The 10,311-nt window shown below is 43.8% G+C and overlaps 1 protein-coding gene across 1 annotated transcript; it reads left to right on the forward strand.

Moving 5' to 3' along the window:
* Positions 1-4,002: 4,002 nt before the first annotated feature.
* Positions 4,003-7,599, forward strand: LOC310831585 (mitochondrial protein C2orf69). The gene is made up of 2 exons (XM_083712321.1): positions 4,003-4,490; positions 5,989-7,599. The coding sequence occupies exons 1-2, from the start codon at positions 4,110-4,112 to the stop codon at positions 6,820-6,822; spliced, it is 1,215 nt and encodes a 404-aa protein (XP_083568447.1). The 5' UTR covers positions 4,003-4,109; the 3' UTR covers positions 6,823-7,599.
* The last annotated feature ends 2,712 nt before the right edge of the window (positions 7,600-10,311 follow it).

The raw sequence follows: 10,311 nt of genomic DNA on the forward strand, positions 1-10,311 counted from the left end.
TTCAACACAAAAAACAGCGACAATTTGTTGTTGACAAAGGACGGCTGGACATATAAAGGGCCCCATTACGTTCAGTAGCTTAGGGCCTCATCAAACCTAAATCTGGCCCTGCATAAATGACATGGTTCTGCTCCCCCTTTTGCTCTCACAACAACCCTGTGAGTGCTTAACCCAAGGTCACCCAGTAGATGCTTTGATCTCAGCTCCATCTATATCTCTTGCAGAAAATTCTTCCTATATTTTTAGATGTTAGCCTGTTGACAAGGACTTATTGTTTGTACCGATCTATAAGGTGGTCTGGGGGCCTTTGGGGGCTGAAAAGTGGAGCGACAATAACAATTATTAATTGAAACAAAATTTTGTGAGATAATTTAAGGACAACTAGAAAATGTGAGAGTCACACAGAGACAGCTATTGCGGGGGGAACCCTCCATGTAAAAAACTCAAATGTTAAAACTTTACAGTTGTGCTGCCTAATCAGTTTCTTAACAAATGTCAAACGAGTTTGCTGGTATATATGCTATCACTGAAAACCTTATGGGTAAATCTAATAATCAGATGGTAAAATATAGGATATAGTAAATTTATTATTCAAGCTAGAATGTGCAGCACCATCTTGTGGTGATCAGAGTTCATTTTATATTTAGAAGCCAATAGAATATTAGCTAGATAACAAAAGTATATTTCACATTAAAAAGTAACAGTGTGATCCTGCCCACCTCATGCCACCTAGATGAGGGAAGGATCGCTATTAAATCACCTTTCACCAGCAAAATAAAACATTATCCTTACACTGACAGAACGCAGCCATTCCAAAGGACACAAAATGTGTGGGGTTGCAGCAGGAAAGCAGCAGAACAAATAAGATGTGCAACAATATGTTTTATTTTCCAATGAATACTTCGTGTTCTGTGGCTGCTGAGAATGCTTATTGGGCTGTTCTTCTCCAGTTAGTGTTTGTTTTTGTAAAGTTTTTTGTTCTCCTGAAAACCTTGAGGTTGAAACAGTATCTTCCGCAAAAAGGATAATGGGCTTAAGTGCCACATATTTCTAACTGCAAGTGTGCTTGCACCACATTTTAGGAAATGTAATGAGAAGTAAAATCACTTTTGTTGGTAAGAAGAAGAAGAAGAGTTTGGATTTGATATCCCGCCTTTCACTCCCCTTCAGGAGTCTCAAAGCGGCTAACATTCTCCTTTCCCTTCCTCCCCCACAACAAACACTCTGTGAGGTGAGTGGGGCTGAGAGACTTCAGAGAAGTGTGACTGGCCCAAGGTCACCCAGCAGCTGCATGTGGAGGAGAAGAGACACAAACCCGGTTCCCCAGATTACGAGACTACCGCTCTTAACCACTACACCACACTGGCTCTCTTCACCGGTTGCATTAGCATATATAAAAAACATTTCAAAATAAAATATTACTAAAGGATGTCAGATGTAAAATGCACATTTAAAACAGCACAATTAACAAGAGAATCAAATATTATCATAAGCTAATAATAATAATAGTAATTTATTGATACCCCGCCCATCTGGCTGGATTTCCCCAGGCACTTTGGGCAGCTCCCAACAGAATATTAAAAATGTGATCATATCAGCTGTTGTTGCTGCCAATCCTGCCAATGGTGGTTCATGGCAAGCAGGCGACTGTGGAAGCTCAGGCTCAATGCCCTGGGTTGGTGCTAAGAGACAGCCAAGATGGTCTCTGGCCTCTTCAGCAGCCTCAGCTTTTGTAGTTGGAGTCAGTCATGGCACTGCCATCGCAGGCCAGGTGGGAAAAGCCTGCAAGGCAGAGAGCAGGTCTTCCAGGCCTAACAGCCAAGGTCGTCCGAGTTCAAGGACACATTTTGGCTGGGAAAGTATTCTAGGAGGGTACAGAGCAGGACTGATGAGAGGTGTGGCCTTGGAGAAATGTCTCAAGGGCCAGACAGAGGTATGGGAAATGCTGGTGCCAAGTTATTTTGCACCCTAAAGGTAAAGGTAAAGGGACCCCTGACCATTAGGTCCAGTCGCGGATGACTCGGGTTGTGGCGCTCATCTCGCTTTATTGGCCGAAGGAGCCGGCGTTTGTCTGCAGACAGCTTCCGGGTCATGTAGCCAGCATGACTAAGCCCTTCTGGCGAACCAGAGCAGCACACGGAAACGCCATTTACCTTCCCGCCGGAGCGGTACCTATTTAACTACTTGCACTTTGACGTGCTTTCAAAGTGCTAGATTGGCAGGAGCAGGGACTGAGCAATGGGAGCTCACCCCATCGCGGGGATTTGAACCGCCAACCTTCTGATCGGCAAGTCCTGGGCTCTGTGCTTTAACCCACAGCGCCACCCGCGTCCCTCCATTTTGCACCCTAGGCAAGGCTAATGACTTGCACCTCTACATCCACCAACTTGCTAACTTTGGTTTTCAAAAACAGATGTGGGGGGGGCGGGGAATGAAAGAATAAGTTATTCAGGTGGCAGACATTTTGCATGCATCCAATTGACATGCGACCGACATGCGTACCACTTTCGGCTCCGGAAGGTGATGGAACAGGCTTAAGTGTGACCGCAGTGACCATTGCACTACGACACCCGCACAAACAGGGTGTTGTTGCCTGGGCAACAACCTTTGGTTCTCTTTCTCAAATGCAAAAGAAAATGTTTTAGTCTTGTGATTCCAGTAGAAACCAGTAGGAGAACACTTCAATCTCCCAGGACATTCTATACAAGATATCAAAGTAGCTGTTCTATTACAAAGGAATTTCAGAAATAGACTGGAAAGAGAAGCTGCTGAATTGCAACTTATTACCAAACTTAAAACCATGGAGAGACCTGGTCTGAACAAAGACATTGGATTCTTATCTCATTATACATGACAAAGCCATTTTTCACCTTCTCACCCCTTGCTTTTTCCTGTAAGACCTATTGCAGTCGTTAAGAGTCATCAACAGGCTCATCACAGCTATCTGCCAATCACCCATTCCCACCACCCTTCTGAGTAATACCCCTCCCCACCTTCTCACTATATAGAAGGGTCTGGTGACTTCTGTTTCAGTGTATCTGAAGAAGTGTGCATGCACACGAAAGCTCATACCAAGAACTAACTTAGTTGGTCTTTAAGGTGCTACTGGAAGGAATTTTTTTTTTTTGACGATGAATTAATATGTTTAATTTCATAAAGTGAAGATTTAAGGATGTTAATGTTTAAGTTAAATTTTATAAGAATTGTGACTTGGGAAACCGTTAAAAGGATATGCAATGAAATTCAACCAAGGGGAAGCAGGGAAGTCACTTAACAAAGTTAATAAGTGTAATTTTCAATAAGGCTATGATTTATGTTTGTTTGTCTTGTGTGTTTGTTTGTTTGTTTGTTTGTTTGTTTATAATATTGTGAAAACCAATAAACAATTTCAAAAAAATAAATAGAATTACTTGCGAGTATCAGATAGCCTAGGACTTAAATAAGTGATGTTGTAGAAGACTATGGCAAAAAAATAATAATGAAAAGAAAGATGTTAATTGACCAAGTAAATTTTATGTGAAAATAGTTTTGGAAAACTGCTACAATGATTTATATGGAAACTCAGCCAGGGGGACTGGAGGAAGTCACCTAACAATTTTAACAAAAGTGGAATTATTACAGTTAGGATAAATGTTTATTTGTTTGTTTTTTGATGTTTTCTTTTTATTTGTTTGTTATAAATTTGGAAAACATTTTTTAAAAAAAATGGGAAAATAAATAAATCGTCGTACTTATTTGCATAAAGTCCTCTCTCTCTGTTTTTGAAAGAAAAAAAACCCGTTACAGAACTAACTGCGCGCGCAGCCGCTCCCCCCCCCCCCGACTTCCCTTCTTTGAGCTTCCCTCCCTGCCACCCACACCCAATCAGCGGAGAGGAACCGAAGCTTCCCATCACACGATAGGGCGACTCTTTCCCCGCCCCTCCCCTCCCAGGAAAGCTCCTTTCGCTCCCTTTCGGGCGCCTGCGCGGTCGGCGTGGCTCCGCCCCGGAGGCGTGGGCGGTTGATTGGCTGGCCTGTTTGTTTTCGTCTGCGGGAGCCGTTGGCAGGTCTGTCAGTGCGCGAGCGCGCGTTGAGGGAGGAAGGCGGGGCCTGCGCCGCGGAACCTCCATGAGCAGGCGCTGCCCACCTGCCTCCTCCGTCCTGAGGGGACTCGTCGGCTCCGCATTCCTCTGCCTCGCGCGGACTATGAGCCTGCGAGGAGCTTCGGCCAACTGCTTGTCGGGGCCCTCGGGCGGCGGGAGCGCCGGAGGAAGCGGCGGCGGCCGTAGTAGTAGTAGTAGCGGCGGCGGCGGCGGCGGCGGCGCCTCCTCCTCCTCGTCGTCGCCTCGGCTGAACCTGCCGTGGCTGCGGCTCCCTGAGGTGCCGGGCGCCGAGCCCTTCCGAGCCAACGACGTGCTGCTGCTGCTGCCGCCGCCGCCGCCGCCCTTTGCCGGCCCTTTGCCGGAGCCGCCTCAGCATCACGTCGTCTATTTTCCCGGCGACGTGCAGGTAAGGCTGAGGGGAGGAAGGTACCCGGCGGCGGTGTAGGAAGAAGGGAGCCCAGCTGCCTTTCAGAGACCCTGGGAGAAACGGAGCTTGCATCTTGAGTAGACGTGGCTAGTTAGGGTTTGGAAAGGGGGTCCCGAGGGTCATCTAGTCCAGTGTTTCCCAACCTTGTGCCTCCAGCTGTTTTTGGACTACAATTCCCATCATCCCTTGCCACTGGTCTTGCTAGTCAGGGATGATGGGAGTTGTAGTTCAAAAACAGCTGGAGGCACAACCCCCCCCACCGCAGTGCAGGAATCCTTTTGCCCAATGTGGGACTCGAACCCGCGACCCTCGGGTTAAGAGCTTCATGCTGTACCGAAAGAGCGTGTGGCGTGTTATTTTCCTGAGGGATTCCGAAGCTGCAGACTGAGGGGAGACGACCCTCTTCCTGTTGGATACCCAAGCAGAGGTGATCTTCTGGAAGAAGCCATAGCCTCTGTTTAGGCCCTAATTTTTTTCATTCCGCTCGCCAGAACTTAATATTTCTTCCTGATGATGCTGGTTTTTCCAGCTTCTGATGGAGCACTTGTGAAGATTAAATCCTTTCGACCAGGGACTCTCGGGCGTTTCTGCTCCCGGTGTTAAGATGTGCATCTCTTCTGCATAGTTCCGTTTGTGAGTGCAGACTGCTTGTAGACGTATTATGCAAGGGATCACACACAGAATATTAATAGAAATGCACAGGTGTAAGCACCAAGGAGATGGTTGATGGTTTCCAGTGTAGAAATTAAGTAATTTCGTTGTCCCCCAGAGGGGGCAATGACAATAAAGTTATATCTATCTAGAAGGAAAATTGGCACTTGGAACTTTCTTCCCTTGGTGCCCTTCACCATGGGCATAGCGGGGGGGGCAGCAGGCCCCCCTGAATTAAGTAGATAAATAAAAATACTTAACTAAAAGTAGGAAGGTTTTGACATGTTTTAAAAGCACTGTATACTAGTAGTGACAATGCAGAAGTTTGCAAGGATTCTTCATCATCGTTGGATGAAAATTGAGAGTGACTATTGCCTTGCTTGCTGGGGCAGGGGGTGGGTGACAGGTTGGGAGGAGGCAGAGAAAATGCCTTTCTTACTTGAGAAACTGCACATGTTTGCTTGCAGGGAAGGTGTTCCAATGTTCAATCACTTTAATATGTCTATTGAGATGAGGCAGTCAGAGCTACAAAGTATTCTAAAGGTGTTCACAACTTTAAATTATATAATGGCATAATGATACTTGATTTGTTTTCAGTCTCTTTCCTAATTATTCCAAACATTTTAATTCTCTTTCAGTTGAGATTCACATACTCCACTTTGTGCTGTTTTCTAATTTCATTTTCAAGTGCATGCCTTATTAAAATTTTGTTAGTTGCCAAGAATAACCTTTCCCAGCAACCTACTTGTACAAATATAATTTAAGTGATTAATTGTTCATGTTGTGTTCCAAAGAGTAAGGCTCTTTATATGTTGTTTTATTTCAGAACTATCATGAAATTATGGTTTGCCATCCAGAAAATTTCCAGTGGGAACAATGGTGCTTAGAAAACGTTGCTTCTCTTCTGGGTCGCCGTTTCCCTCAGAGTTACATTTGGGTTATAAAATGTTCCCGTATGCATTTGCACAAATTCAGCTGCTATGACAATTTTGTGGCAAGCAATATGTTTGGTGCACCTGAACACAGCACTGATTTTGGAGCCTTCAAACATCTTCATGCATTACTAGTTAATGCATTTAAACTTGCTCAAAATGTTCTTCTGTCTCAGAAAAGCCTGTATAATTTCAGCAAGGATGCAAAGACCATTATTTGTCAATCACCTACTGTTGCTACTACTAATGGATGCCCTGCAACGGAAAGGGGAAGAGATTGTGAATATTTCAACAGCTCTGCCATGAACCTCATTGAGCCTTCTGTGATTGGTGAAGCGTCATTCACTTTAATAGGGTTCAGTAAAGGTTGTGTTGTCTTGAATCAATTACTTCATGAACTAAAGGAAGCTAAAAAGGGAAAGGACACAAATGCCTTCATAAAAAACATAAGAGCAATTTACTGGCTCGATGGTGGCCATTCTGGAGGAAGCAATACTTGGGTGACCTACCCTGATGTGCTGAAAGATTTTTCAGAGACTGGGATTTCAGTTAATGCACATGTTACACCATATCAGGTATTTGATACAATGAGGGCATGGATTGGAAAAGAGCATAAGAGATTCGTGCAAATTCTGGAGGAGCTTGGTGTAAATGTAAATAGCCAGCTTCATTTTGCTGATGAAGCACCTTCCTTAGATAACCACTTCAGAGTTCATGAAGTATTCTGACACAGTGAATATATCAAAATACTATGTTAATTGCAAAAATACATTTTAAACTTTGACTTGACAGTTTGAGAATGTGCTTTCTCCTAAGTCCTGGAAAGGCTTAATGCTGTGTGCGCTAATACTTACTTTTTAAGACCTTCAGTGAAGCCAATCTTGTCTTGCTTTTGCAATTGAGGAGCAACAACAAATTTCTGGCTTAAAGAAATTATTTTGTTCTGGTTGAAACGATAAGATTCCTGAGGAAAAGCCACACCAGTTCATCTGACTAATTTTCTAAACATCAGTTGGAACTAATGTTTGCTTTACAAGTGTGGATTTTTGTGAGCAGAATATTCAGATCCAGGCTCAATAATTTGCATCCTAAAATGTTTATGAGTGTTGAGTATTTTTGAATGATTAGTCGCATTTAAAATACTCAACACTCAATTCTAGAACTAAAGAAGTCCGAGATAACATAGATTATGTTGCTAACATTGGTATTTAGCCCCTTGGCATAGTCATAGCACAAGCAATGCAGTAAGTTGGTAATGTTGCCAAGGGGCTAAATATTCATTACAACTAAGTATAAATGACACTTTGCATGGGAAATAAGGTGCATAATGACTATACTGTTGCCTTAGAGGTGCTGTGCAACTTCTAACCATTGCTGAACATCTACTAGTGAATAACCTTTTTTAAGACTTAAGAGTATTAAACATCTATTTTTGTTAAGTGACCAAGAATGTATTACCTTGCTGCTGTTTCAACATTCCCTATTAATATGAAAGCTTGATTTAACTTAATGCATTTTTGAACTTTTATATTGTGAGACTGTTAGGCAATTGTGGCAAATGCGTTTTGCTAAAAATCAAACCACAGGTTCTTACAGGTTGATGTTACAGGTTATGGTACATCTTAGAATAATATTAGTTGCACCAGTCTTTGGAAAAATTCAGATTATACTAGGAATTTTTCCAAAGACTGGTGCAACTAATAATATTCTAAGAGTAACATTATCAATCTGTAAGAACCTGTATGATTGCCATTTGGTAATAGAGGAACTTGTAAGAGATAGTCTATGGATGCTGCAGTCGCTTCTTAACCATGTGGATGTTAAGGTGACTCATCCACATGGTTAAGAATTTACGGAGAGCTATCGTTAAAGTGACTGCAGCATCCATAGACTATCTCTTACAAGTTCCTGTTACCAAATGGCAATCATACGGATAATGAGGGTTTTTTGTGTAGCCAGGATACCAGTTTGCATTACTGAATGTTAGGAGCAAGTTTTGCAGTTAGCACATTCCAATCATATGTTTCTGCAGCACTTTTGATTTACTTATGAGAAATAAGCAAAGTTTTTGCACTTCCATTTGTGGAGCTCACTTTACAAAATAATTGAAAGCCATTCCTGTTGGGGTGGCTTAACCATCTGTGTTGTGACCAAAATATGCAGATTTTAGCAGTGACAGTTCTATTATCAATTTGAAAGCTGATGTTGACCAGAATAGTGGAATAAGACTAACTTCCATAGTATGAACATGTTAAGTTGGTTTTCTGTGCCAATAATTTTTTTTTCAATGTGGCATACAGGAAACTGCTGTTGGCCTTTGAAAGCTGCTTTTATGAATAAGCAATTCCTTTTCCAAACATTAAGTGTTGAAATGATTCTCTTACCAGTTTAGCAACTGGCAACCACTTTTTCACTCTTCAAATTATTTTCAGTTTTAATTAAGAATGTTCATATCGAGTGGAAAAAGTGGTTGCTAGTTGTTCTAGTCAGTACTTAAGCTGTTCTGATTGTTGAACATCTATTTTACAGTGTTTTTAAAAAGGCTGCCATGTCGGAATGAGACCGTTCAGAGTTGTCACACAAACAAACATTGAATAAATGCATCCTTAGATTTCTATAACCAAGATGAAAGATTTCTAGTGTTTAAGGAAGAATATATTAAATCATGTTCTGACCTTGAAACATCATCCCCTTGGGCAAAAAGCAAAGGAGTAGAATCCTGTGCTGCTGCTCCACTTAATGGGATGTCTTTTAATCCAGTGGAGGTGTCGACTAATATAAAAGGTGATATTCTTCTTTTTTTCCCTCTTACATCCCACTGCGTCCCTCAATCAGTTCCAGAGAGTTGGGGGATCCTCCAGAACAACATAGAACACAATGTGGGGGATTACAGAGGGAAGAGGGAGAAAATTGCTTCTCCATGTCTTGCGCTAGCAGATGCCTCTCCTGTGTCAGAAGCTGTTACATAATCATAGTGGAAGCATTGGATTTCATTCAGTGAGTATAATGCTTGCCTGTTTTACAGTCATTAAGAGTATTGTTACCCATTCATGTGATAGAATGCTGTTTTCTCTAAATTGCTGCTGTTGACAAAAGGAGCTCACTGAATAATTTCTCCAGTGTTCCAAGAGGTTCCCCCCACCTCCTGCACAGACTGTTGTTTCTCTAATAGTAGTGCTTTCATTAGTGTTTCATGCTTCATCAGATAAATCCACAGCTCTTGACTAGTTGCTCTCTTTTAAGTACTCCCATTTGATGGCAGTAGGTTGAGCAAATAGCAGCAAAAAAAGAATGCACTAGTTTAAAGCTGCTTGTTTTAAACTAGCCAGTCCCCTTCAAACACTCTGTAGGTTTTGGTCTAGAAATGTGAATGTTACCTCTCATATACCAAGTATGTCTATACAGGAGACTTAATCATCTACCAAGGCAAGGTGGACTAATTAAGTTTGGCTTTAAGAGACAACCAGCCAAATTTAAAGTGCTGTATTTTTCGCTCTATAGGACGCACCAGACCCTAGGAGGGGGGAGAACAGGGGTAAAAAATGTTTTTCTTGTTCTGCCCCTCTAAAACAAGGTGCGTTCAAGAGCAGGTCAGGGAACAGCGTAAGGCTGCGCGCAGCCTTGCCGCTGCCCCCCAAGCTTGGGGACCTGGCGGTGGGGGGAAGCGCTGCTTTCCCCCACTGCCAGCCTCAAAGATCCCTGAAGCCTTTGGAGCGCAGCTGCACTCCAAAGGCTTGAGGCTTCGGGAACAGCCTTTCAAGCCTCCGCAGGGCAACAGGGTGAAGGCTTTGCGCAGCCATCCCCAAGCTGGAACAGCGAGACGGAGGGCTGCGCAGCGCCCCGTCTCCCTGTTTTGGCTTCGGGGACAGTCTTTCAAGCGGAGGCTTTGCGCAGCCATCCCGAAGCTAGAACAGCTTCAGGCTGCAGGCTGCTATCTGCAAGCCTTGGGAGCCTGGCGGGAAGTCCCGCCGGGCTCCCAAGGCTTGCGGATAGCTGCCCCAAGCCCGGGGTGCATAGCGCTGCGCTCCCTGGGATTCGGGCTGCTGCCTGCTATCCGCAAGCCTTGGGAGCCCTGCGGGAACTCCCGCCGGGATCCGAAGGTTTGCGGATATCTGCCCCAAGCCCGGGGTGCGCAGCGCTGTGCTCCCCAGGCTTCGGGCTTCAGGCTGCTATCCGAAGCCTTCGGAGCCCAGCGGGACTTCCCGCCAAGCTCTGAA

Source organism: Podarcis gaigeae (genome assembly GCF_964106915.1).
Source record: "Podarcis gaigeae genome assembly, chromosome: 1".
Taxonomy (NCBI): domain Eukaryota; kingdom Metazoa; phylum Chordata; class Lepidosauria; order Squamata; family Lacertidae; genus Podarcis; species Podarcis gaigeae.

Bases quoted from the DNA above. Each gene is read 5' to 3' on its own strand.
- LOC310831585 (XM_083712321.1), top strand. From the start codon at position 4,110: ATGAGCAGGCGCTGCCCACCTGCCTCCTCCGTCCTGAGGGGACTCGTC. The intron at 4,491-5,988 runs GTAAGGCTGAGG...GTTTTATTTCAG, and splicing joins ATTTTCCCGGCGACGTGCAG to AACTATCATGAAATTATGGT.